The sequence below is a fragment of the Equus quagga genome, chromosome 1 (genome assembly GCF_021613505.1).
Source record: "Equus quagga isolate Etosha38 chromosome 1, UCLA_HA_Equagga_1.0, whole genome shotgun sequence".
NCBI lineage: Eukaryota > Metazoa > Chordata > Mammalia > Perissodactyla > Equidae > Equus > Equus quagga.
In genome coordinates, this window is record NC_060267.1 from 100792109 (window position 1) to 100819921 (window position 27813).

Consider the following 27813-nt stretch of genomic DNA (forward strand, 5'->3'; position numbering starts at 1 on the left):
CCCGCTCACGCAGTCATCAGTCCAAAGCTGGCAGCGAAAAGAAAGGTCCCTGCTCTCAAGAAGCAGTCCGTCTAGGAGAACAGACTGACGCAAACATGTAACTGAAACAGAGCCAAACAGACGTGAGCAAACCCAGGCTGTGGCCGAGTTGGGGGGAGGGCTGCTCAGAGCCTCTCGGGCCGGCAGGCAAATCGGAGCCGCACACAGCGAATGCCAGTCTTGGCCCTCGCTTGCCTGGCGGCGGCCTGTGCCCCTCTCTGGGAAGCGAGAGTGTGCCTGGCTAGTGAGGGCATCCGTCTCAGGGACGGGCCAGCTCTCGGGGGCCCACAGGGGAGGGCATGGCAGGCGGGCAGAGCAGCCCCCTTCGAAGGGGAGTGGGCGGGGGTGGGTGTGGATCAAACTGACTTTCCACAGCCGGTCAGGCCCAGAGTCAGCCAGGGCGGGCCTGCTTCTCCTCTCGCCGGAAGTCACTGACCGCCATCCCAGAGATGACCTCACTTCCACATCTGGAAGCAAAGTTTCTGCGTTTTCGGGATCTGAGTGGAGCTCTGAAAGCCCATGGGGCCAATGAAGGGCCCAAGGCTGAGCTCTGGGAAACCCTCTGCCCCTGCGCTCCCAGGCCTGTGGTCCTGGGCCCCAGGTCAGCCCTGCGGGGGAGGTCACGGTGCCAAGGCCACCAGCCCACTCCAGGGCCCCTCCTCTCCTGCTGCCTTTGGACCTCGAAAACTAGGCAGTGACCCTGTTTGCCTGAGACCGTCTCCCCATATGTGGGGGCAAGGAAGGGGGAAGAAGAGGGAGTTCCGGAAGGCAGAAATGGGCCACATTTCGTCATCAAAGCCCCTCTCAGTCCCTCCTACCTGGCCTCCCCCAGAGGACACGCGGACCCTGGCCTGGTCTTACTCATCGCAGACTCAGCGTGGTCAGTCCCCCTTCAAGGCCCAGTCTGAAAGTTTACCGGGGTGCAGGGCGGGAACCCGATCAGCAAGCGCTGCCTGCTGTGCGTGCCATGGGCTGTGCAGCCTCCCCTGATGCTCCCACTGACGCTTGCCTGCCAAGGGGCTCGAGGGGGAGGGCAGAAGCTCAGAGAGGTGACGGCGAGGAGCCGACCGCGAGCCAGGCCTCTCCCATGAAGCCCTCACACTCCCTTTAAAGGGACCCTTTCAACAGCAGGGATGTGGAACTGAGGGGACACCCTTCCAAAAGCAGAACCACCCCCTCTGGCCGACTCAGGTCTCCCACTCCTATGGACAGGAAACCACTAGACGGTGCAGAGGCCCAGGGGCCAGAGGAAAATACATGACTTCCCATGGGGCTCCTTTCACTAAAATGGGGTGTTGTATTACTCAGGCTTTAACCCCTTGTGGAATTGGGCACCCTACTTTCATCTGGCAATTCCCATATAATCTGTCCTATTCCTACTTTTGCCTTGATTGCCAGGAAGCTCAGTGCAGAGCTGAATGCTCAGTGGCTCTCAACATCACCTCTTCCCTCTCACCTTTTTCCTACCTCTTCTCTGCCATTCTTTCCCCAAGCTTGTTCTGCCTCAGGGCCTTTGCACCTGCTGTTACCACTTCCAGGAAAGGCCCTTCCTCAAATACCCAGTTCTTTTTTTTTTTCTTTTGAGGAAGATTAGCCCCGAGCTAACTACTGCCAATCCTACTCTTTTTGCTGAGGAAGACGGGTCCTGAGCTAACATCCATGCCCATCTTCCTCTACTTTATACGTGGAATGCCTACCACAGCATGGCTTTTGCCAAGCGGTGCCATGTCTGCACCCAGGATCTGAACTGGTGAACCCCGGGCTGCCAAGAAGCAGAACGTGCAAACTTGACCATTGTGCTACCGGGCCGGCCCCTCAAATACCCAGTCCTAATGCTACCTTGGAAAGGTCTTCTCCACCACCCTTATCCAATGCTGTTATCTCCCAGAGTCACTCAATTTCTTTCCCCTATTTCATAAGCTCTAGAGTTTGTATCACTTTCTGGAATTAACTGTGTCTTTAATGCTAACCTGTCCGTGGCCCATCTCCTGGACCACAGTGTCAGCTCAAGAGCTGGGGCCTCCCCTTGTCCACCACTGAGTCCCCCGTACCCAGCGCAGCGTCTGGCGCACGGTGGGCATCCCACTGATCAGCTGGAACAAAGATGCACGGCGGCAGCCGCATCAAGGCTGTGCGAAGCACACAATGCTCTGAGGCCTCTCAAGTCTTCACCTTTCTCACCTCTATCTTAGCGGTCCTGCCGCAGATGCCTTTTACTATAAACTGTCTCTGATCTACTTTGGTTCTGGTGTAAGTGATAAACGGAACCACAGAGGCTGTCCTCCCTGCCATGGGCCTGGCCATGGGGACAAAGTGCCACAGGGGGCAGAGGGCTATTTGCTCCCACAGCCTGACAAGGAGCCACTTGTCGGTCCCCCTGTCAGCCCCAGCTCACAGGCAGAAGGATGAGGAGAGATCAGGGCTGTCGAAAGTTGCGGGGCTGCACCGAGCGCAGAGAGGGGAGGGGGGGAAGACCCCCCAGGCAGTACCTGCACTGCTCCCCAAACAAGTTGGGGGCCACACAGCCCCAGACCTCTGCTTCACAAAAGACAAACAAGAAGACTGGGGAGCAGACAGAGGGCAGCTGGGCAATGGGCAGATGTGGGCAGGAGGGAAGGCAAGGCAGCTCCTGCCGCCTGGTGTTGGAAGGCTGCTGGAAGGGGCCCTGGCGCCAGGACAGGGCAGAGGTGGCCACCTGGGACCCAGAGGAGACTGCCCAGAGCTCGGGGCAAAGTTGGACAGACAAGCCTAGCCTGGTGTACTCGCACAGCTGCTTCTTGGCAGCCTAGGGGCCCCCCTGAAGCCGGAAACCTTCCCTGAGAGTCTCACACAAGAATTCTTATCAAAGTGCCTCCTATGTGTCTGCATGCTGAGGGGCTGAAAGGGAGAACCCTGTCCCCCACCCACCACTCAGCCTGGAAGGCCTCTCCTCCCTCCCCTCAACCCCGAGAGCCTGCCTCCAGTCCTTCATGGAGCCGGCCAGGCCATGCATCCTCCTTGCTCTGCACACAGGTGCCAACCCCAAGGTGGGCTGGGCCAAGGCCCCTGGGGGAGGAAGTGCAGCTTTCAATGAGGCGATTTCCCATGAGAACACAGAATCATAAACCACAGGGGATATCACACGCAACCTCGCCTCGCGCCGGCTGTGAACAGGCTTGGTGTTCTTTCCAGAGCGTGTGCTATTTATGCTGTAAACTGACCTCCCTCCTTCTCCCCAGGGGCTTCTCTCACAGACTCCCATAGATTTGGGCCTCCTGGGACCTCAGAATCTCGGTGGCTAGCCACGTAACCTGTGTTACGTGATCCCAGCACGAGGTCTGTGAACTGGGTAGAGGCAGAGGCCTGACAAGGGGAAGGTGGACAGTCCAGTTCCTTCTCTCGTAACCCTCCAGGAGCTGGGAGGAGCAAGAGGAGAGTCCGGGCTGAGGCAAGGCCAGTTCTTGGTGAGCGTGCCCCTAACTCGTACTGCCCTCTGCGGGGGAGCGCAGGACAGTGGGTGCAAGAGCTGAGGGACTCCCGCACTCCGGCACCAGCGCACATTCCCAGAGGACACGTGGCAGACAGAGCAGCCTGCTGCCCGGCCGCACCTACCTGCTTGTCCTGCAGGTCCGAGGAGAGCTCATAGCTCTCAGAGAGCGACCGTGAGCGCTTGATGGCCTCCTCCTCAGCCTGCTTGCGTAGGATGGAGGTCGAGTGCTGCAGCTTGGGCCTCCGCGCGCGCTGCCCTGGCGGCCCCGAGTACAGCCCATAGGCTCCTGCCGAGGTGTGCTCGTAGTGGTCTGGGCTCAGGCTGGCACTGGGCGCTAAGGGGCCCTGGTGGTAGGCCGACGGGCTGTCCAGTGACGTGCCAGTCTCACTGCCGGGCGCCTCGCCCTCGACGCTGCAGAGGAGAGAGAAGCAAGAGGCTCCTGTAAGTGGCAAACCAGAACCCAGGGGCTGACAGGGGGCCACGAGTGGGAGGGGGCCAAAGTCTCACTACATTCCAGGGGTACCCCACTACACCCGGTCTCCTTGCTTCCCCCTCTCCTTCCTACAAGTGATCCCCAAATGCAGCCAGAGGGACCCTGCAAAAACCCTCTGCTCTGTGCCTGCCTAAGCCTTGCCTCCTCAGGTTTCGATGTCTGTGTAAAACTCACCACCTTCTAACATCCAACACACTTCACTGTGGAGTTGGCTTACTGTCCGTCCCCTACATGAGAACGTCAGCTCCATGAGGACAGAGGTTTGGCCAAGTGGTCTGAGGTTTGGCCTATCGGTCCGAGGTTTGGTGTATCGGTCCACTGAGGACCCAAGTACCCAGAGCAGGGCCTGCCATACAGCAGGTGCTCAGTAAATATCTCCTGAACCACCAGATGGGTCATGGCACTGTCTCCTTCTCACTCCATCACCTGGATTAGGTAAACCACTGATTGTTGTACTTTTTTTAAACAGTAATTAACAAAGTGCCTCTTTATTGCACACCCACTCGGGGGGCAGGCCTGGTGGTGTCTATGAGGGCTGAGTCCCATGCCCCAACTCATGAACGGAAGCCCTCACCCTCAGCACCTCAGAGTGGGACTGTATTTGGAGACAGGGTCTGTACAGAGCTAGTTAAGTTAAAATGAGGTCATGCAGGTGGACCCTACCCCAATATGACGGGTGTCCTTATGAGAAGAGATCAGGACACAGACACACACAGAGGGAAGACCACGTGAGGACACAGGGAGAAGGCGGCATCTGGACACCAAGGAGAGAGGCCTCAGAGAAACCAACCCTGCCGACACCTTGATCTCGGACATGCAGCCTCCGGAACTGTGAGGAGTAAACGTCTGCTGTGTGAGCCGCCAGCCTGCGCACTTGTTACGGAAGGCTTGGAAACAAACACAGTGTTGTACATAGATTTTCTCTAAATCTTAAAACCAGTCTGCAAAGGAGGAATTAACTGCCCTTTTCCAGGTGAGGAACGCAAGGCCCATGAAAGTACAGGGCTTGCCTGGGGTTGCGAGTAGGTAAGCTGGGATGAAAGCCCAAGTTGGTGGGACTCCCAAGACCAGGTGTTCCCCTCAGCCTCACTGCCCGTCGTCCCCAGGATGCATACACATCCCCCTCAACGTTCCAAGTGCCCAGCACAGCGGGACCAACTCGGGGGACAGATAGGGACTGGCTGACTTACTTGTCCCAAACTCAAGGACTTCCGAGACGGACATCGGTCCCCCCTGCAGACTGCTTTTCAGTAGAGGGCAAGGAGAGGAGGAGAGATGTATGCAACGACTTTCTAACACAGCTTCTGGTAGCTTCTCCAGTCTTGCCCTGCCATTCCCCTGTCCCTGGAGAATATCATTCAAACTTTAAAGGCCCCCCGATCCCCAGGGCCAGGGCAGGGGTCTCTCTGGAAGTGGTCCAGCAGAGAGAAGGTAACAAGAACCCACCCAGGCTGCAGGCCTTCCTCAATCGTCCTATCTTCAGACTAACGTGAATACCTCGCATTTAACAGCCAACTGGTCTACCCCCTGCTCAGCTCTGCTTCCACTGTCCCCACTTGTCACAGGGCCTGGCAGGGCCTGGCTGCCAAATGCAGAATGTGAGGCTGTTTACTGACTCCAGGGGAGGGACTCAGAGTGGGGCAGGGAAGGAGGCCCTGGAGCAGAGAGGCCGGGACAAGCCGCAGACCCAGGCGGCAGGAAGCAGCCTGCCCTTTGAGTCCAGCTCTGCCCTGAGCCAGGAACGCCGGGATGCAAATCCCTGCACTTGCTTTCCAACTTGCGGCTTAAGAATAGGACAGGACTTCCGCTCCACCAACTGGCTCTGGCCTCCAGGGACACACAGTGGGTCTCCTGTGACAAAGGACATCCCAGCCTGCTCCCCAGAGGCTAAAGTGCGACACTGTCCTTCCTTGGGCAAGAGCCCTGGGCTAGGAATTAAGACGCCTGGGTGCTTTGCCTTGATCTGGCTGTGAGTCAGCATGGTGACCCCTCATTGCAAGGCCTGTCTCCCCAACGGTGATACAAATGGGCTGGACCAGACGTTCTCAAGGTGTCAGGCAAACAGCACCCTTCAAGGTTCTCCCGACACCAGCAGCTTCCTCTGGGCCTCGTGGGCCGGTGCAGGAGAGGCACAGTGATTAGCAGAGCTTAAAACACTCCCATTCTTTCAATAAAGCTTCAAACAGTGTCTCCCAATAAATCCTTGGCATCTCAATCGATAGTTTCAGGAAGCGTGAAGGAGTCCCAAATGGGACCTGCGGGCAATCGACGCCTGGCTTAGAGACGAGCAACCAGGCTCCCAGGAGAAGCCTGTCCACACCGCGGGGACCGGGAGCCCAGGCCCCTCCCTCCGCCTCCCTCCCCCGTGAGCACTTCCCAGGGAGGCCCATCCATGCTACCCCCCCACCCCCAACCCAAACTCTGCGTTCAGGGCCCAATCTGTTTTTCTGAGCAGGAGGCAGACAGGAAACAAAACCTTGTCCTTGGAGCGAGGCCGCGGAGCTCTGCTCACAAGGATTTTCAACAGTCTTGCAACCCCGAGTCTGCAGAAACACCTGGACGCTGAGGGTGATTCCAGGAAGCCCTGGGCGAGAAGCCCCTCCGGGGCTGGGGCCGCATCTGAGCTGCCTGCTGCAGCTCTGCCAGGAGTGGTGGCGGGGCCCCTCACCATGCTGCCCAGCCCCGCCCCGGATGATGGAGCAGTGCCCACCTTTCATGTCGGCCAGGGGGTCAACCCTTTGCCAGGCCCTTCCTTGTCCGGCCTCACAAGAGCCGTGAGCAGGCAAACAGGGCATCCATTCTCCCTGACTGCGGGCAGGGCAGGGTGGGCCTGGGCCTGCCTATGAATTCGAGAGGTTGTCATCATGCCCAGTCGACTGCTGTTTGGGGCAGAGGGAGCTGAGAAAGAGAAGCAGGGGCTGGTCCCTAAACTCAAGGGCTGCACCCTGCTCTGTAGCGGAGACGGGTGTCTGGCTGCCTGGATGGTTGGGCTCGTGGGCAATGGGTGTCACCAGCGTGGAAGGAGGCTTTGCCCAAGGGAGGGGCGCTCTTTGGGATATGACAGGGAGAGAGGTGGCTGGGGGAAGGCAAGAACTTTATGGAGCTGTGCCAGCCCAGCGTTCTGCTCTGGGCACTAGTTGGCTCCTGCCTGCCTTGGGCCAGCAGGTTCCAGAACAGATGAGTAAGGGAAAAGCAGTCAAGAAAGGAGTCTTGGGAGAGAGGGCCGGGCCTCCCTCAACAAGGGAAGGGGTCTGACAGCCACCCGGCCTTTCCCTTCACCATGATGGCAACTGCAGCTTCCTCTCCCTTCAGCCCTACCTTCAAACACACCCAGGATCTGCCCACTTCTCAGCGGGCGGTCCAGGCCACCAGCACTGCTCCCGGACTGTCACAACAGCTTCCTCACTGGTCCCCCTGCCTCTTCTCTCCCCAACGGCAGTCAGAGCAATCCTGACAAAACACAAGCCAGGTCAAATGCCTCCCCTGCTCCCATCACACTTGGAAGACACTGTCCTTACAATGTCCTTCAAGGCCTGACCTCAGCTGACCTCATCTTGACTCCTTTCCTCTTACCCATTCTGTTCCAGCCTCACTGGCTTCCATCCTCTCTTCTCAAAGGAGTCAGGCATGCTCCTGCCTCGGGGCCTTTACACTGGCTGTTCCTTCTGCCTGGAATGCTCTTCTCCAGATCTCTGCATGACCACATTTTCACCTCCAGGTCTTTACTCAGTGTCGCCTTCTAAGGAGGCCCACCCTACTCATCTGACTTAAAACCACACCTCCGTCTGCCCAGCATTCCCAACCTTTTACTCTTTTTTTATCTCCATGACCATCATCACCTTGTAGCACACTGCATACTGTATTTATCCTGTGTTTGGTTTGTTGTCTATCTCCCACATCAGTATATAAGCTCTAAGAGGGCAAGGAAAATTTGTCTGTTTTGCTTACTGACGTGCCCCAGGTGCCAACACACGTCTCTGAATAACAGTAAACACTTGCCGAATTTGGGAAGCCATTTCCCCGAGTCTGCCGTGTGCCGGGTCCTGGAACACGGTTTCCGCAATTACATCATCCCCGTTGGACATCCTACATGTCCCAAACCAAACTTGTCATCTTTCTACATCACCAAGCAGTGATCGGAGCCAGGGTCCTGGGCATCATCACCTTAGTCTGTCCCCTACAGCCAACACCACCCTGCCGCCTCTGTTCAACTTGTCCCAAGTCCCGCTAAACCTAAGTGAATGGCGTCCCCTGGAGCCGTGCAATGTGGCAGCCAGCCCTCCACACCCCAACAATCCAGGCCAACCTCAGACCATCCCAATAAGCAAAGAAATGGGCAGGCCATCCCACTGCAGCCAGCATGGGGCCACCGGGCTTCCTCCAGTAAGTAGGCACAGCATCAAGGGATGGATGGAGCAGAAGAACCAATTCTGAGCCACAGAATATCACTTCCTGATGGTCCTAATCAAAGCTATACGGGATGAGACACTAAGAGGGTCTTCTCAGTCTGAATCAAACGACTGTCTAACAGAAAGATAACTCTCTCTAAGGGAGAATGCCCAGGATTGACAAGCACGTGCAGTAACAGGCACTCTCAGGAGCATAAATTGGTGTAACTTTTTCAGAGTACTAGCTAGAAGCAGTTATCAAACTTAAATCACGTCGCTGTGTGACCATTCTCTGGCTGAACCCATAAGGACATCTGTCTTATAGCAACACCCTGAAACTCAAGGATCTATGTCCCTCCGCCCCGATGCCACTCAGTTCTTCCCCCAGTCTCTTCCTGGGGGAGAAACAAATGCCAAATGTGGGCAGAACAGTCATCTTGTTCTCCCCACAAGCAGAACACCACAGTGCAAGGGCCATGCCCTCGTGACACAGACCTCGGCTGTGACACATGGTCCACACTTGACCTCAGCACCTGAACCTCTAGGGGCACTTCTGGGTCAGAGAACTGGCAGGCCCAGCCCCCACACCCTGCTCCCCCGCTGCCCCTGCCCTCCTGAGCTGCCCTGCACACCACTTCTCCACCACGGCCATTCCCAACGTCTTGCCACCTAGGTCAGCGCCCTTGGGGAAGCTTCTCCCACAGCCAGCATCCCTCAGCCAGGACTGAGCACTGCGGAGTCCGCCCTCCACTGCATGCTGGCATTCCCGATCTCTCTCACAGACTCCCGAGCCACATGCAAATCAAGGAATGGGCGGGCTCCTCTCACAAGTCCCTGACACTCTGACAGGTTAGAGTTTCTGGAACATACTATGACAGGTAGCTGCTGCCCAGCACTCTCAGAAAGTGCTCCTGGTCCAGCAATCCCTTTTCTAGAGATTCAAGCTAAGGAGATAAGACCAATACACAAATAGGTAAGTACAAGGAATTTCACTGCAGTGTGTTTCTAATTACAAAAATTTGGAAATAATCTAAATGCAAGGGATTGAATTAAGTTAATTATATATCCATACAACGGAAACAATGTTAAGATGGCGGAGGAGCTCATTTGACGGCTGTTCTTATGAAAAAGACTGGGCGGGGGGTTTTGGCCGATAGCCGTTTACATGAAATGATGCTGTGCTGCAGCTGAGAAGCCAGTCACTAACGCGAATTAATAAAAACGTAGAAGGGAAAACAGCCCTGTTGTGTACCACAGGTGTGGGAGACAGGGGAAGACCATGTCTGGGGCTACACTGACCATCCAGAGCCCAGAGTGGGAATTGCAAACCTGGGGCACACGCTTGCCCCTCCGTCTCCTCACCAGCCCGTGGCCGACACCGCTAACTGCTCCACAGACGCCCTTCTGCAGCTCTTTCAACACAGCACTCCACACAGCCGACCCCAGCTGGCACAGAAGGAGAACTCTGTCTGTCAACCCCAAATTACAGTATGCCAGCAGAAGAACTTGAGGTCTGGAAACTACCCCTCACTAAGAGCTGGGACTGCCCGGCCAGGAGAAAAGCAGCTAGAGAGGAGAGACGATGCCTGTCGTCAGGCCTCTGACGGGCTGGCAAGCAGAGGACACAGAAGTTTCTCCTGTGGACAGAACTATGACCAGTGTCGCCCAACCCGAGAAAGAATGCTCTCGTGAGATTAAGGCTGCTTAGGAGGTGGTGAGCTCTCTGTCACTGGAGGTGTGCAAGCTGAGGCAGGTCAGACATCTGTCAAAGGTGTGGTAAAAAGACTCCTACACTGGCTAGAAGCCGCTAAGAACCGTCTGAATCTGCGCCCCCATCCTGTATCTGCTCACTGCCCTTTAGTTCTATATCTTGGCCTCTGAGGGGCCACATTCAGATCTGAGCTCAACCCGCTTCCTCCACAAGACCACCTCCCACCTACTGCAGCCCCGACTCCCACACTCTTCGTCACCATGTAGATTACCCGGAAAAAGAGAGTGTGTGCGCGTGTTCGTGTGGTCCACCCACCCAGCCCACCAGGAGTCCTGCTCCCCAAAAGCCCTGGCCTCCAGCAGAGACAGGGACCCGAGACCAGCTCCTTCCCGAGGCAAGCTCCACACGCGCACAGCAGGGCCCTGGAGGTGGGCCTGTGCCAACACAGCGCTGGAGCGCAGGTGAGGGCTGGAGCTGCACTGGGATGCGGCCACACTCGGCCCCAGTGGTCCCGGCCCCCCCCCACCGGATGGCCCAGGGCCGCCAAGCTCTGAGTCACTGGACAGTCACCCGAAGCTTCTCCTCCCCCCTCCAGTTTTCCAAACACGCCTTCCTCTGCTGGAGGCTGGTTTGTGTTATTTTTATGTAGGGAAATGGCTGGATCGCTAAGAACAGCGTCCAGAATTTCCGACTGCCCGAGGATGATGGAAACCACATAAGAACAGAGAACACGTTTTGAAAAGTGCCCCCTCCGGCCCCACCCCCGTGCCTCTCTGCCAAGTGAGGAGCTGGACGGGCTCCTTGCTGCAGCTTCCCAGCCAGACGTCTGGGTTGGAATTCTGGTTCTGCTGCTTACCAGCTGTGTGAACATGGGCAGGAACATTTCCATGCCTCAGTTTCCTTTCCTGTAAAATGGGAGCTATTAGAGTACCGACTTCCCATGACTATTGTGAGGCCTAACAAACTCGATACAGGTAAAGTCCCTGAAAGACTGCTCGGCTCATAAAAAGCGGCTTTCCAACTGCTGTCTCTGGCCATCCTTTGACTTTGAGAGGCCCCGGCCTACGAGTCCTGGCCGTTGGTGGCGGGAGCGGCAGACGGGCCCAGTGTGTAAGCCGGGTGGCCTGGCCCTGCCTGCTGCAGGGCCTCTCTCTCTGCAGACACCCACCTCCACTGTGCGCCGCAGACGCTGGTGATGAGCCCCTGGGTGGGCAGGAGACTCTAGAAAGGGACCCGGGCCCCACCCAGACGCCACGTCCTGACTCTAGCTGGGGAGTGAGTCAGGGCGGGGGGCCCTCAGCCTCTTGGGACACGGATGTCTCTAATTATGGCCTGTGAAGTCAGGAATGACTTTTCTCAAGAAAAATGTTAGTCAGAGGCAGCTCTGGGCAGAGGCAAGGGGGCACGGCAGAAGCAGGGACCCTATGTTAGGGGGCCGGCCATTCGTCCCCAACATCGAGGATGATGACGGTGATGATGATAACAGCTAATGTCTACACAGTTAGCAGTGTTCTAAGTTTTACAAGTACAGTAACTCGTTTAGTCCTCTCAACCACCCTGCAGGCCTGGAGAGGTGAAGCCCACCCCCAAAGTCATACAGCTCGTGAGTGACATCAGAGCCCAGGCAGCCTGGCTCCAGGGCCTCGACACTCACCCTGTGCCTGTACGGTTTCCTAGGGAAACACACACACACGGGTTTGTGTTAGTGACAGTAACTCTTCTCTGTAACCCTGCCAGGTGCGGGTGCTGTGTTGGGTATTGAAACTACATGGCCTGCAACCCAAACTCCAGCCCTGGGAGCTGTCCCTTCAGTGACCTAGCTGATGAACCCGGGGCTCGGTGCAGCTGAGTCAGTGGGCCAAGGTCACCCAAGCAGGGAAGAGTGGGGCTGGGACCTGACCCCAAGCGGGCGCACCTGCCACCTGGCTGCCCAGAAGAGCACGTAGCTGACACACTAGGGACAGGGCCGTGGTCCAGAGCCTGGGGGTCTTGGAGACGTGAGCGGTCATGAGACAAACAAGCTAGGCTGTGTGTGGCCAGCTGTGCTCCCACTCCCTGGTAAGGCCAACCTCTTCACGGTGGGCCAGGCCCCACACTGGAGGAAGCAGCTCTCTGACAGCCTGTGGTTAAATGTCCACACTGGGGCCTCAACCCAGACTCCTGGCAGACTGCACGGGCCAGAGCAGAACAGCCTCCTGACCTACGCACGCCCCTCACACCTCCACGCTGGTGGCCTCCCCAGGCTCTGCTTTCAGGGTTTCTGATTTCCAGAAAGTGAGTTGAGGCTGGGCAGGGACAACTCATTCCCAGCCCTGGCTCCCTCGCGGGGCTTCTGCAGCTCTCCGCAGCCTGAGCCACGTTAACTGAGGTTTATCACCCTAAGTTATACGGAGGACAGGAAAGTGGACAGTCTTGCTCTGCTCCAGGTCCTGGGGGAAGGATGCAGACAGACCAGGAAGGGCCTGGGGAAGAGTGGGAAGGAACTGGAGGCCGTGTCCTCTGAGCAAGAGCTGGGATGGCTAAGCTGGGGAAGGCAGCCTCAGGACAGCCGCCACCCCAGGTCTCCGCAGGGCCATCCTGGGGCAAAGGGAGCAGGCAGGGCTGCGGGGCCAGAGGCAGGGTGAAGGCAGCCCGGGGGTCGGGGGGGGAGAGGTTGTTAGCAGTTCAGCTACTGGGGAAGGAGCTGTCTCAGGGGGGTAGTGTAGGTGTGCCAGCAGGATCTGGAACAGCAGTCTTCAGGGTCTGCAGTGGCTAGGGGTGGGTCACCATGCACAAAACCTCGCCCACCATGCCACATGAGAGCCCTGGCACAAGCTACGTCCATGTATTTAATCCCTGCCATGATCCCCCCTAGAAGGCATTGCTCTCCCCATTCTGCAGATGAGAAAGTGTAGACTCAGAAAGGATTCATGGCTTGCCCAAGATTGCAGAGGTCAGGGCAGAGCCAGGATTCAAAATGCATCCTCCCAGTCCTGCCCACCCTGTGAAAAGTTGCTGGGCCTTGAGGCAGCCTCAAGAGCTGGCCTGGGCCCAAGGAGCAGAATACAAGGACATAGAGAGGTAGATTTCAAGGAAGAGTGAGTGTGTAAAGGGATACAGAACTGTGTGCCCAGCAAGAAGGGGACAGAGAGGGCTTCCCCAGGGGACTCGGGGAGGCCGTTCCTTTGCAGGTCATCCATATCTTCTTCCTTCGTCTGGGGAGAAGCAGCATCTCCACAGATGCCTAAAGTCTTGCAGCCTGGACCACAGTTGATAAGTGGTTCCTGAGAGGCCAGAGGCCTGCCTGGCAACCAAAGGGACTTATGGACCCCTGGAACACCTCCTCCCAGGGAGGAGGAGCTGGGGACCCCCTAGATGGAGGCCCAGCAATGCTGGGCATCTCCCCTGATGGGCAAGGTTGGGAGGAACGTGACCTAGAAGGAAAGGTCCTCAGGAGGAGTGGTGAGCAGGGGCAGGCAGGCTCCCAGCCTGCAGGGCCCAGTGCAAGTCGAGGGAGGGTGGCCAGGGAGGCAGCGAGGGTGAGTTCACAGGGAGCAGGTGCCTGGGCACAGATGTTGAGCTCTGCATTCAGAGCCTCCAGGCACTGCCAAGCTGGGATAGAGGGCCTGGTAGAGGCCGGAGCCCTTACAGGAGCTGAAAAGATTTAGGGCACAAGTCTATGTGAGGCACAGACTTGATGTGACATCCACCTAAACATCCAACACGACTTTTGGCTGGTTAACTAGGAGCACTATATCCAAAATGAGGGAGGTGATGAGCTTTCTGGACAATTCAGAAGGCATTTGGCGGGGGTCAGAGGGAGGCAGGAGGATCTGTGCTTTTACCCAGTTCCCAAATTTGCTTTAACGAGGATGGACTCTAATCAGAAAGGAACCAAATAAACTCAACATCCAACTGCCTGGCACTTCCCCTTTGACGACTAATAGACATCTCAAATGCAGGCCCAAACTGAGCTCCTGCACCCCCACCCCAGGCCGGCTCCCCAGGCAGCCTCCCATCTTGGCTGATAGCAACTTGATGATCCTTCCAGCTATTCAGGCCAATAGTCTGAGAGTCACTCTTGGCAACTCTCTTTTTCTCACACCCTACTTCCCATCTGTCAGCAAATCAGGCTGCTCCACCTTCAAAACAGGGCCAGCATCTGAGCACCTGGCCTACCCCACTACCAGCCCTGGTCTGTGCTGCCCTCGCCTCTTCCCTGCATTAGTTCCCCAGCCTCTCCAGTGGGCTCTTCTGCCTCTCTCAGCACACCCATCCACCCTCCTCCATACAGCAGCTGGTATGCTGTTAATTGGAATTTAGAGCCCAAGTCCTCACAGTGACCCAGAAGACTCTGCAGGACCCAGCCATTCCTCCTGCTACCCTTCCTCCACGTCCCTTGGCCATCCCACCTCAGCCCCATGGGCCTCCTGGCTGTTCCTCTACAGTCCTGGCACACTCCTACCTCAGGACCTTTGCACACACTGTTCCTGGTGTCTCTTCTCCTAGATGTCCACCTGGTTCACTCCCTCACCTCATTCAGGTCTTTGCTCAAAGGTCACCTGGGTCTCAGTGAGGTTTTCCTTGACCTCTCTTTTTAAAAACCACACCCCTCCACCAGGCGCCCTTACCCTTGCCTGCTCTACTTCTCTCTATAACCCCTACACTATCACCACCACACACTACATGTGGGTGTGTTACCGTCCGGCTTCTCCACTAGGATGTCCGTCCTGTGAGAGCTGGGTCTCCAGAACAGTGTCTGGCACACAGGAAGTGCTCACACACCGAGCTACTCCTACCAAGCCAAGGAAGCTTTTTTCCCGCAATCCTGACTCTTGATGTTGCAGTCGGCCATAAGGACCATAAGGTCCATGGGAGCAGGGTGGGCACCACCTTACGACACACAGTCACAGCCAGAACCTCAAGCAGGGTTTCAGATCCTGGCTGGGGATTGGGGGGGCAGGGAATCACGGACATCCAAAATGCACCCGAAGTTCAGATTTCAGCGCAGGAAATCCACACAAACACGACTGGAAACAGGTTTTCAAAATAAAAGTTGGAAGCTTTTCTTCTCCCCCGAGTCCCAACCATGAGAATGAAAAGGCACAAAGACTCTCTGGCCAGACACTAACACCCCTCCCTGAGGAGGGGGTGGCCGGGTGACAGGCACAAGACAATTTTCAGAACCAGAAGACAACCCCAGAGGGCCTAAGGCCACGTGGCCCCAAACGAGGCTGATCCCTAGACTTACCTGGGGAGAACCAGCAGCCTATTCCTGTGTAGGCCTGAAAATCCCAAGAATTCAAAGGGTCAGTCAGCGAGGGGGCCCCAGAAATTGTACTTTGAAAAGAGCCCTGAGTGGTTGTATCACGTGGCCTGTCTGGAATCCCATGACTGACAAGTCCCTCTGTTGGACACATGAGGAAACTGAGGCCCCAGGAGGAGAGACCTGTTCAAGCTCTGCCAGGCACTCAGCGGCAGATGGGGCAGAGGCCAGTGCTCCTCTCCCGCTGCCCACCCACAGGCGAGGTGCACACCCACGGCCAAGGGCCTGGGTCCAGCCCACGTGGCTCTGTTTGGTCTACAGAGAGCAGGGGTTGCCATTATCTTGTTTCTTAAATTAGAACTAGGTATCAGAAACGTTCACTCAAAATCCAGATTTCCGGCTTTTCTTAGACAACAAGAATCAGAAGAGAATGGCTTCCCAGGTGGCATTCATCACTGAGCCGACAGTGGCCACCTGCAGTGACCTGGGCCCCTAGCGGGCCGCCCGCTCACCTGGTGGTGGATACCTGCCTGTCCGCGAAGAACCCAGGGGTCTGTCCTGGGCCTGCTTCCCTGGGGCCGAGAGCACAGAGCCATAGCCACAGGTCCAAATCCTGCCAGCTGCTGTGTGTTTTGTGTGACTTCCCCCAGCGGGACCTCAGCTTTCCACCAGTAAAATGGTTCTAAATTCACCCCAAGCTCGCAAGGCTGTTGTGTGGGTGGGGCACTGGGCTGGGCACACGGCAAGTGCTCAGGAAATAACTTTGTGCTCGCCCTCCAAACCCAGGCAGAAAGTTGTCTCCTCCTGGGCCCCTAGCGGACCACCGGGTACCAGGGCGGGAGTCTAAGGGGTGGGCCTGGCCCAGCTCCCTTACTTAGGCTTAAACCATAGCCAACAAGAACAATTACTATAGAGTTTTGTTTTTTAAAAAAAGGAAGGTGATTTTAAAAGCTCACTGGTTTTAATCTCTCTTGAGATTTTTCTCTGGACCTAAAAGTCTTATTCACCAAACCATGGACTGCCACGTTGCCCGGGAACTACAATGTAGACACAAAACAAGCCACCCATGGGAAGCTCTGCCCTCTCCCAGGACCCTCCCTGCAACCCTCCCTCCGTCTGCTAGGCACTTCATTCCGTGAACATTTACTGAATGCCAACTACGTGACAGGCCTGTGTCTGTCACATGGATCTGGGGATGTGGCTGTGGACAGACAAGCCCTGTCCTCATGGGGACACCGGGACACAGTTAGATGATGATGATGGCTTGTGTTAGGAACAGGAACGGGGGAGGCGTCAGGCACTGCAGGATGGAGAGCAGAGCCTCGTGCCCCGTGCCCCGTGCCAGAGGTAGGAAGGCTTCCTAGAAGGCAGGTACCATCAGCCAGGACCCAAGGAGGAGTGGCCGCGTGGCAGGCGAGGGGTGCTCTCAGCTGAGGACACTCCCTTTGTGAGGGCTGAGCAGACGGAAGTGAGGTCCACAATGTACACAGGGACGGAAAAGCTCAGTTTGGTGGGAACATGGATAGGGGTCAGGGCGGCAGATAGGACCTGAATTTTCAGGACTTTTTAAGGCTTGTTAAGGAGTTTGCACTGGACTCCAGGACCAGGGCAAGGCCGAGGAAGGGTCCAAGGTTTAACTCGTGAGGGACAGGGTGGTAGTAACATTCTAGAAAGGCAACTCTAACTGCAGAGTGCATGGCATTAGCAGGGAGGATGGGGGCCACTTCAGTGACTCTGAGGGGGACGAGGGGCCTGCATCAGGTGGCACCAGTGGGGTGGAGAAGAGGACCAATCTGAGGGACAGTGATAAGCCGGGCAGCAGGACAGCTATGGGAGGAGCAGGAGGAAGGAGAGGAGTCCTCAAGGGCCTAGAAGCCAAGCTGGTAAGGCCAGATGTCACCGAGAAGTGGAAGAAGCCGAGGACAGGGACATGAGCTGTTGGTCAGGAGCAGGGGCAGGAGCTGGGCTGCGGCGGGGTGAGGAGAGGAAGCTGGGACAGAAGAAGGGGGACTGAAGACAACTTTGGAGGGCTGCGGCTGAGTAGAAGGGGGAGGAGCAGGGGACAGCTGAAGGGGCAGGGGCTCCAGGGCAGGCTTGGGGCTCTGAAGCTGGGAGAGACCTGGGCACATGTGAATGGTGACAGGAGCAGAGAGGCCCTGAGAGGAGCTGCCAGAAGGGAAGGGGCTGGCACCGGCTGAGGTGAAGCTGGTGGGGGGCAGGTAGCCAGGTGACAGCCCCTCCTCTGGGGGCCTGGCTTTTCTCTGAGTGGCAGGGAAAGGGTCATGGGGCTGCCGAGGGGGCTGATCCGCCCCTGCCACCAGCAAGCTGGGGCTCAGGCAGGGCCAATTCCAGGAGCCTGGGGTCTAGATTAGGCAAACCAAGAGAAAATGGGGGGTTCACTCCAACCCCGTGCCCGGGTGCAGGGAGTGGGCCCAGAGCCCCTACCACTGGCCTCTGGTCTCCATCCCCACGCCTTTTAGCCTCCGTGACCCACAGACCTCTCAGGTGGCCCCTGAGCCTGGAACAGCCCTTCCTGGGCAGCTCAACCATCCCCTGCCTGTCTGCATGGGTACAGGTCACTGGCCCCACCTCTCCATTGACTGCCTGTCACCTCTGGGGGAGAGGGCCATGGCCAAGACCGGTCTTGCTGCTTCCCACCCTGAGGCCCGCCCTGCCGAGGCTGAGATAAGGGCTGGCCCAGCTCTGGCTCACAGGCTGCAGCATTATCTCTAATTACCCGGCACGGAGACCTCCAGAAGTGGCTTTTATATACGTATAAAAATATAGGACTCGGAACAATGGACTTCTCAAAGCAGGAGGCTATTATTAGAGCTCTGCTTACGGAACCCACATTCAGCATTTCACCGTTTGTCAGCTGCTGCTGGAGAGATGGGCAGGCAGCTCGCGGGTATGCGGACAGCAGTTAGGAGTGGAGGGGTCTCCTCAGGCCACTGGTGCATCTCAAAAAAGGTGCAGCTTTTCAGGATGCCCACGCTGCAAGGCAGTGGCCTCCTGGTGGCTGGCCTGAGTAGTCTGCGCAGCTCTGCCAGGCACGCACCATCCCAACGCGGGAACAACGTGAGTGACAGCGAGAGGACTAAGCTGGAGTCCGACATCTGGGTTCTAACCCAACTTCTCTGGGCCTCAGTTTCCCACCTGCACAGCCAGGGCGAGGCCACCACTTGGTGGCATCCTGGTGGCGTGGGAAGTGGTGCCTGGAGAGCTCTGCAGGACAGTTAGACGGGATCTTCCAGGGGGGCTGAGGCTGCAGCCTTCCTCAGACAGGCCTTGTTCTCATCAGCACATAGCCGGAGGGAAGAAAGAAGTCTGGTGTCCTGTGAACCCAGCACACACAGCCAGGCCCTCACCCCATCCTGTCAACATGTTTTCCAAGGTTGTCTTTCCGGCCCCGGGGAGGTGTCGGCTCCAGCCTCGCTGGCCAGGCCCAGGCTTCAGTCTCAAACATAAAGACCGTCTGTCTGCTCGCCTGCTGGAGCCCAGCTGGACCTCCCCCCGCTCTGCTTATGAGTCACTCCCATCGAAACAGCCGGGAGGACCTGAGTGGGCTTTGGAGATTAGAATTCCTGGAGTTGGGGAGGGGTGAGAGGTCAGCCCCAAGAACCCAGAATGAGATCTCCCCTGTCCATGTACGACTTCGGGGGACGCCATCACAAAGAGCCGAGGGTCTCAGCTGTGTGCAAACACGGCGCTTAGCACAGGGCTGGGGGCGGCCCCCCACAGCACGTGGGTGCCAGTGCAGGGTGTCTGCAGGGTTCAGAGCACGGCAAACGTCAGGGGAAGGCGTCAGCCCTGGCAGGAGGGCAGGAAAGGGGTGTTCTAGATGCACAGGTGCCATCTCCCGCACCTCAACCGTCTCTATCACACTGAGCTCCTGGCTTCTTCATAGCATATCTCATTATGTGGCGCCACCCTTTGTCATTTGTTCTAATTTTCAGTCTCTCTCCACTAGAGAGTCAGCTCTGGGAGGGCAAAGGTGTGGTGCTGTGCTGCCTCTGTCCTGCACTCGGGCACCCCCAGTGCTGCGAAGAAGGCTCAGCACAAGCAGGAGCTCAGTTAGTATCTGTCAAATGAATGAATGAATGAATGAGTGATGCTACCAGTGACTAAGGAACCCACACAAACCTGGGAAGTAGCATTACTCATTCATTCATTCAGCAAATACAGAGACGAGAACAATGATGCCCAGGGAACAATCAGGATCTGAAGCCACAGAACTCCATGTCAAGTGCATCCTCCCTCAACTGCGGCCCATGTGTCTTATCTTCTCCGTGGACCAGGAGCCACGAGGATCAAAGCCCTCTCTTTTTCCTCTAAGACCCTTGGGGGACGTCACTCTCATCCTGGCCTGCCTGCATTTCACTTGGGCCAACTCGCTGACCCCCTGTGAGCAGACGGCGGGGCTCACTCCCCCCCCCTTTACGAGTGGAAGCACTGAGGCCTGGAGGGGAGGGAGGCTATCTGGGTCATGCAGCTGACATGTGGCACAGCCACGACAGGGACCTGCCACTCTGAACCTGTGTCCGTGCTCACTCCTTCGCCCTGCATCTGGACCTCGGAAATACTAAATGGCTGCGGAAATCGGAGAGTTTCTCTGAGATACAGATGTGTTCTGTGCCCAGAACACTGACCCCCAGGCCTCAAGTCACAAAAGGATAGGGGCTGCATGCAGTCCCACCCCTCAGGGACACCCTGGTTTAGCTCCTCTGGGCCCACCTCTGCCCTCTGCCCACCTCCCACAACCCTTGGAGGCCGGCCGGGTGGGGATGGTGCTGGCAGGGCCTCAGACAGGAAGCAGGAGCAGAGACTCACCCCACAGCCTGGCAAAGGTGCTGAAAGCCAGCTGGCAGAGGGCAACCAGGAGGCTCTGGGGGCCAGCAGCCCATGGGGAAGGGGTGGAGGCCAGTCCAAACACCCTGCATGCCAGGGCCTCTGCTTAGCGAGGTACTGCTCATACTGGCGTCACTATCAGTCCCGCAGACGGCCCCAACCTACCTGAGGATCTCTCCCCACATCTTGGGGGACTGGAGCACCAATCCAAGAGGGAAATGAGGCCTCTGATGCCAGTCCTGCAGCCAAACCCAGGATGGGCAGCCTTTCCAGAGGGAGGCTGTGAAGAAGCCCTGTATTCTCCCAGTGCCATTTGGGCAAGACCCAAAGCAAGGGTGAGGCCCATCCATCTGGGACCCTGAACCTCACCTCTGGGACAGCCAGCTGGGAGGTCCAGAGCCACTGGAGAGCCAGGCCAGGCACCCACCCTGCCACTCCTCATAAGGACACTTTAGACGGGGCAGAGCTCTCCAGGAGACAGAAGGCCTACGTGTAAGGGGCTCACAAGAGCTCCAGACTGGCAGCCCCTGGGCGAAATGGTTTTTTTTTTTTAATTGGAAGGAATTACCAACATTTTAACATCTAGATATTGTACATGAAAATCAAAGCTTCTGACTCCTCTTTGGGGGAAACAGTTGAGGATCTGGCCACACTGGGCCCATATTCCCACTTGACAACAGTCAGATGGGGTGGCAGCCACGCCCATCAGACAGCACACGCTCTCCTACTGCCACAGTCGTCGCCACTCCTTTTGCCCATCCAACCTGGCCTGCTCCTCTCCCCTACATCACCTTTCTGCCTACTGAGGGCATCTGCATTTGCTTGCGGTGCTTGCAAAGGACCAAAATTCAAGACCCAAGTCAAAGAGCAGGAGGATCTGCAGCTTGGCGATCAGTCATTCCCAGGGAAAGTGATCTGGAAGACTGAGTCCTGAGGGCCAGGGCTCAAGAATTCCCACAGCTCCACACAGCTCGTGGGAACGCCAAGGTTTCCGCACACTGCATCCTCTGAGTGTCTGATTTTTACAGACCCTACCAAAGTGACGCCATCACCCTGCTCTCCACCCGCAATCACATGGTCGTCATAGCCACCGGCCTGCAATTCACCAGACATCCCCACTCCTCAGTTTCCTACAGTCAAGACAGAGTCTAAATCAGTGTCTGATATCTGGTGTTTATTCTAAAACTGGACCCTCAGGTGCCGTCCTGGGGCCTGAAGCCACGCTCTGCTCACTCTCAGCAGACCCTGTGCCCATGTCCGTGTTTAGAACGATGCCCCTGCGGCTCCAGCAGTGCCCAGAGGGAGTGTGGGGAGAGCTGTGGGTGGAGATCAGACAGGTCAAGCCGCAGCATCCCCACTTCCGGGCTGAGTGCCAGGCCAGGTTACCTCACCTCTAGGGGCTTCCGGTGTCTCATCTTTGCAGTAGGCATCATTCTTGCTCCGCTTACCCAAGAGGAATGTGGGAATCGAGCGAGGACACGCTTTGCCAGCCTCGAATCCCTGTGTGAATGCACGGCGCTCTTTCTGCAGCACCACTGATCCGAGAAGGAGGGCTTCCCCGAGTCCTTGCTGGGCTGGTCAAGGCCAGAAAGAGGGACCTCAGGAGAAGCAGCTCTCCAGTCCGACACCAAATAAAGCACTCCCTGCTCAGGAACCAGGACATCTCGTGTGTGTCTGTATAAAGCTTTGTACTTTCAAAAGCTCCTTTCCTTTCATTCTACCCACAGTGCCTACCCGGTCTTGAGTGACAGTTTACAAAACCGTTTCTCTTGCCGTGATCTCATCTGTGGACTGCATCATCCTTTTCCCTTCTTATCTATTTTCTTAGCCATTTCCTATAGCCTGCCCTCTGCCAGACCCTCACCCGCAGCCAGGCCAGGGCGGTTCTTGTTGGTTCTGACTGCACAAAGACGAGCAGAGCTTCCAACCCCAGGGCTCACTCGGAAAGACTTTTCAGAACACACACACACATACACAGCCAAGAATCTTCCCAGCTGAGCCAAATTAAATACAGAGGCCTCTAGTTATTTCCATACGTGCAAAATGGACTTGAATAAAGCAGCTTTCTGTGGCAGGCTCCAGCAGACAGGGCTGGGCCGGACCCCAGGGACACGCCAAGAGTGCCAGGCAGGAGGCACAGGCCAGGGAGGCTGGTCTGTGAGAGAGTGTGGGCAGAGAGGGGGAGAAAGATGCCCATCGTGCAGGCCTCCCTGCCTCCAGCCCACCCTGTCAGCCAGGGCTAGGCGTGTGGCCCGCTCGGAGCCCAGGACAAACTCGGCCCTGGCTCTCCAGTCCCATCGCAGACCACAGCCACCACCAAAGCACCTTCGGGCTCCCCCTCACACTTGCCCACCCCTCAGCGGCCAGAAAGCACTTTCTAAAATGCAAAGTGCCCAAGTCCTGGCTGGCTTAAAATCTTTGTCACCGTCCAAACTCCTCAGGGCGGCACCGATGCCCCGCCCCTGCCCATCTCCCAGCCCTCTGTCTGTCTCGCAGGCCCCGGCTCACTGCAAAGCTCGGGCCGCACGGCGCTGTCTGCAGGCTGGAGGCCACGAGCCGCCCTGCCATGCTGCGCCCCTTCCCGGGACACTCGGTGCCCCACAGCAGAGGGAGCAGAGCCCACGGGCCTCCTCTGCCCAACCGTGAGTGGACCCCGGGAGGGGCGTGTTGTGCGTGTCTGTGTCCTCAGTGCCGGCACAGCGGTTAGAAAGTGTACTGTAGAATGGATGCGAGAGTGAACTGACGATGGTGGAAAGAACAATAACACAGCAACAACAGATGACAGCTACCGTGCCAGGCACTGCTCTGAGCGCTCAGCACGGAACCAACTCAGATCATCCTGTGACGTTTCCTAGTAGATTTTCATTTTTTAGAGTAGTTTTCAGTTCCCAGCAAAATAGAATAGAAAGTGCAGAGCCTCAAGTACCCTCTGCCCGCACACATGCACAGCCTCCCCTACTATCAGCATCCCCCACCAGAGTGGTGCATTTGTTACAAGTGACAAACCTACAGTGACATGTCACAATCACCCAGACGCCACGTGGCGCTTTCATCAGGGCTCACTCTGGGCGGGGTATGTAACCACCTTTTGAGGTAGGTGCAATATCATCTTCCCATTTTGTAGATGGAGAAACTGAGGCACAGAGAGACCAAGGCCGTGATTCACACAGAGGGTGAGGAAGGGTAGGCTGACTGAGGCAGTGGGTCACCAGCTGATGGATAAGCTGCTTCACACGCCTTGTCATGCTCTCCCCTCCGTGCGGCTTTAAAGCCACCTGCCTTCTGCCCGTTGAACTCCTCCTGCCTCTCGGGACCAGGGCCTGCAGTGCAGCACCACAGGGCTCCACAGCACGTCAGCATCCACCCGACTGGTCCCCATCTGCACACCAGGCCCAGGGCAGGCACTGAGACAAGGTCTAGGGAAGAATGAAGGCTCAAGGGTGGGAACGCAGCCCGCCTCAACCTCCCACAACTGCAGTACTGGCACACAGAGCCCTACCCTGGCAATTGTCTGGCACCTGGCAGGCAGGAGCTCTGTGACCTTGGGCAAGTGACTTGATCTCTCTGTGCCTCAGTTTCTCTGCCATAAAATGGGGGCATTATCTACCTCACAGCCAAATGTTAATGCATGCAGAAATCCTCAGCCTGGGGCCTGTCACCCAGGAAGTGCTTAGGGTAGCTGCTGTCATTATCACAGCATAAGACTGTTATTCCTTGCCCACATCGCATGGCATCACGGGCACTAAGGGGGGCCTATAAGGTGGTGAGTGGGAAGCAGTGGGAAGAGGCCTTAAGGAGCAGCCTTCACTCAGAGACAGGTATCAGACCATGTGACCCGACACCAGTACCTGTGCCTGAGGACAGCGTGGGGCGAACTGACTTGGGGTGGTCACTGGTTCAGGGCAGGACTGGGTGGGACTCTGGCCACTGTTTGTTTTTTAACTAAACTTGGCTGAGGGTCCTCTATGTGCCAAGCACCATGTTAGACGCTAGGGGCAGTAATAATAACGTATTCATAATAATGACAGAACCTACTATGTGCCAGGCTCCAAACTCGGCACTGCGGGAGGGCCCAGGACTGAGTGATGATGGCATGCGGTGGGTACAGGTGACATGAGGGGTCAAGGATGACTGCAGTACTCTGGGTGGAGCGTGGGCAGACAGATGAAGACATGGCAAAGCAGCAGATTTGGGCGGGGGGGGGGGGGGGGGGGACAAGAAGCCAGCTTAGCAGCTGCTGGATGGAAGAGAAGGGACAAAGGCCTGGCAGAGGCCTGGGGAAGCCCAGTGCTAACAGACTAAGGAGGAAGAGGAGCTGGCCAAGAGGGCTGGGAGGAACCCATGAGGGCCCAGGCTCTTAAGCCAGAGAGAAGAGCACCTGAGGGTAGCATGTCAGGCTGCCAGAGGCCAAGCAAGGGGAGGGCCGATATGCCTATGGACTCTACTACCTGCCAAGGGGCAGCCAGGGGCAGCAGGCGGGGACCAGTGGGGAAACTCAGCAGAGAGCCCACACCTGCCAAGGAGTGCCGGCAAGCACCTTGGGCGCCCCTGATCCAAGGAGAGCGGCCAAGAGCTCTTCCCCAAGGAAAGCCCTGTCTGATGGGGACTCCCAGGCCTGGCCTCTCCAGTCACCTCCAGATGCTGGGCCTCCCACATAGATTTCCCCAAGCGGGGCAGGATCAGTCTTCAAGGCTGGGAAACTGGCCCAGGCTGCCAACACAGCCAAGGGCTGTTCAGGGATCTCTGTGGCTTTGCCCCAGGACCCACCCCAACAATATGACACCTCCACCTTGGTCAGAAATGAGGCTGATTGCACGACAGGTCCTTGATTTAAAATCAAGAAAATGGGATTTGCTTCAAAATAATCTGGCAGCAATGAAATATAATTGCCCATGGGGGTCATTATGCTATTCTCTCTATTTCTGTATTTGTTTGAAATTTTCTACAAGAAAAAGTTTAAAATAGTGCTAAGAATGTTCTATCCACATCAAGGCCTGTTATCTTCCTGGGCCATTTTGCCATTTTTACTAAGTAAGTGGGGAAAAAAAAACAAAAACCCAAACCCTGCACATTTAAATTATGGCTCTGGGAAAAGTCAAGGGCTCAGAGGGAACAGAGAATTTGAGTTTGCACGCGGGTACCCCCCTCCACTAACAGCAGAGGAAGGGGCGTCTTCCCTAGACACTTCCTCTCCAACCCTCGCACAGGACTAACTGTACTTCTGGGGTCCTGTCCAAGCCTACACAGGGAAATAAAGGCAACGACAAGAACCGTTGCTGATACCAATTAATAGGAGCCATAGGAGAGGCAGCGTTTTCTGGACACCTACCGTGAGCCCAGCCCTGTTCTAGCCCCGTCTCCTCCATCATCTCCAACAGAGAGGCATCCTGACACTATCAGGGAATCTGGAGGGCAGTCCTACACGCACATGTCCTCTTGGGGCTGGCAAACACGTTTCTGAGATTCAAGGCCACTAGCCAGAGCTTCCAAGGGTGCTCTGTCCACTCTGCAAAGTGGCAATGCGCCTCTGTGCCTGTCCACGAGTGGGGGAGTCCTGCAGGTCTGTCTCCCCTACTTCTCCACCCCCCCACCCCTTCCTGCCTCTGCCTCATCCTCTGTCCTAAAAAACTCAAGGCCTGAAACAATGTCAGGGAGGGAGAAAGACACACACGAATCAAAAGACCAAACGTATGTCCCGCAAAGCGTGAATACGTTATTTCATTTTCTCTCCTTGGTTTCCTTGTCTGTAAAACGAGAATAATACCAGCTCCTTCACAGGGCTCTGGGGAGGTTAAAATAAGATAAGCATGTATAAAATTCAAAGGCCACCCAGACATCAGATATTACCATTTTTATTCTGCAGCCTGTTTCAGTTCCAGTCTTAAACCTGCACCAACTCCAGACCCACCAAAAACAGTTACAGCTTTGCCCAAGCCCAGCTGTGCCCTTCTCCGCTTCCTGCCAGCACGCACTGGGCACCTCCTGTGGGCACTACCCACTGCCTCTCCCTCCAGATCCCCACTTGACAGACAAGGCTGCTGTGGCTCACGGAGGTGACTACACACTCACAAAGGGCAGGACTGGGACTCGTTATGAGTTTCTCCAGCTCCCAATGCCACCCTCTGCCCACTGCAGCAAGCTGCCTCGCTGCCTGGTGGCTAGACCAGGCTGGAGAGGGCAGAGCAGCAGAACTAGGGACCTGAGGCCACTGATCCCAAGGCCAGGCTCTGGAGCTCTCAGTCTCATTAGGTGCCAGAAACAGCCCCAGGATGCCAGAGTTGCCCAAGGCCCCCGAGATCAGCACAGGCCACCCTGTTGAGAACTCCAGAGGCACTGCTGCCAGGTTCCACCTGACACAGGGTTGGGCATCAGCTCTGCGCCTCCACCCTCAAGTGTCCCTGGGCCTCAAGGGACCTCTCCCTCACCCATGGCAGATGCCATTTGCCCCTCCTGTCTAAGACATCTTCACCATAGGCAAGCGGCAATTTTTCCCAATCCACGAGCAAAACATTCATACCTGTCCACTCTTGGGGGCCATTAAGTCGGCAGCTGGGCACGCGGCTGTAAGCACACACAAGTCTGTCAGCTTAGTCACTCACGGCCAAGCCTGCAGCCTGTCACCCCAGCGCCGCCGCCTCGCACCACGAACAGTTTTCACTCTTAACTGCATCCCTCACTACCGTCCTTCTGTGGCCAGAGCGAGATGCTCCACTCTGGTCCAGCAACGCCTCTCCCAAACAGGTAACATCGTCCGTTCCAGCAGCCAGATCGCAGCCCTGAAATATGAGCTAAAGGCGACCGTCTAGGTGCTGACTGTGCGCCGTTCAAGCACTTTACGGGCATTAACTCACTCAATCCTCACAACTCCATGAGCTCCCACTATCACCCACGCTACAAATGGAGAAACTGAGGCACAGAAAGGCTAAGTCACAGAGGGTGTGAGGAGCAGAGCTGGGGTGAGGGTTACAGGGGGTCTGGCTACAGAATCTGCTCCCCTAACCACTGGGCAAAATGTCCTCCCCCAGCAAATGACCACAGGCTCACGAAGCTCGCCCTCTTCAGTGCAGAAACTGAGGCCCAGAAGGGGATGTGACAGGATGGCAGACGCCAGGGCTTGCAGGCAGGCCGGGTGCCAACAGCCAAGCAGAGCTGGCTCTGCCCAGGCTTCCTGTGAGGCCTCCTCTCGGGAGGGAGAGACCCTTCCAAGCTCAGTAATAATGAGGATAAATAACAACAGTTGCAATCACTGTAACTAACACGGAGCACTAACAGAATAATGAACATTTTAAACATTTTCCATGTACTAACGTATTTAATTCTTATACCACCTAGCCCCCCAGCCAGAAACAGAAAAGTAAGCACAATCTGTGTGTCTTTTAAAACAGGCATCGGGGGGGTGGGGGGGGGGGGGGGGGGGCTGGCCCCGCGGTTGAGTGGTTAAGTTCGTGCGCTCCGCTGCAGGCGGCCCAGTGTTTCGTTGGTTCGAATCCTGGGCGCGGACATGGCACTGCTCATCAAACCACACTGAGGCAGCGTCCCACATGCCACAGCTAGAAGGACCCACAACGAAGAGTATACAACTATGTACCGGGGGGCTTTGGGGAGAAAAAGGAAAAAATA

The 27813-nt window shown here is 56.6% G+C and overlaps 1 protein-coding gene across 5 annotated transcripts in view; it reads right to left on the bottom strand.

The window, feature by feature from the left end:
• Positions 1–27813, bottom strand: part of IQSEC1 (IQ motif and Sec7 domain ArfGEF 1) — a 129204-nt gene that overhangs the window by 44172 nt on the left and 57219 nt on the right. For all 5 annotated transcript variants that reach the window (XM_046659965.1, XM_046659984.1, XM_046659975.1 and 2 more), the window contains exon 2: positions 3631–3919. In XM_046659965.1, the coding sequence (XP_046515921.1) occupies positions 3631–3919 (289 nt within the window). The remainder of the gene's footprint in view (positions 1–3630; positions 3920–27813) is intronic.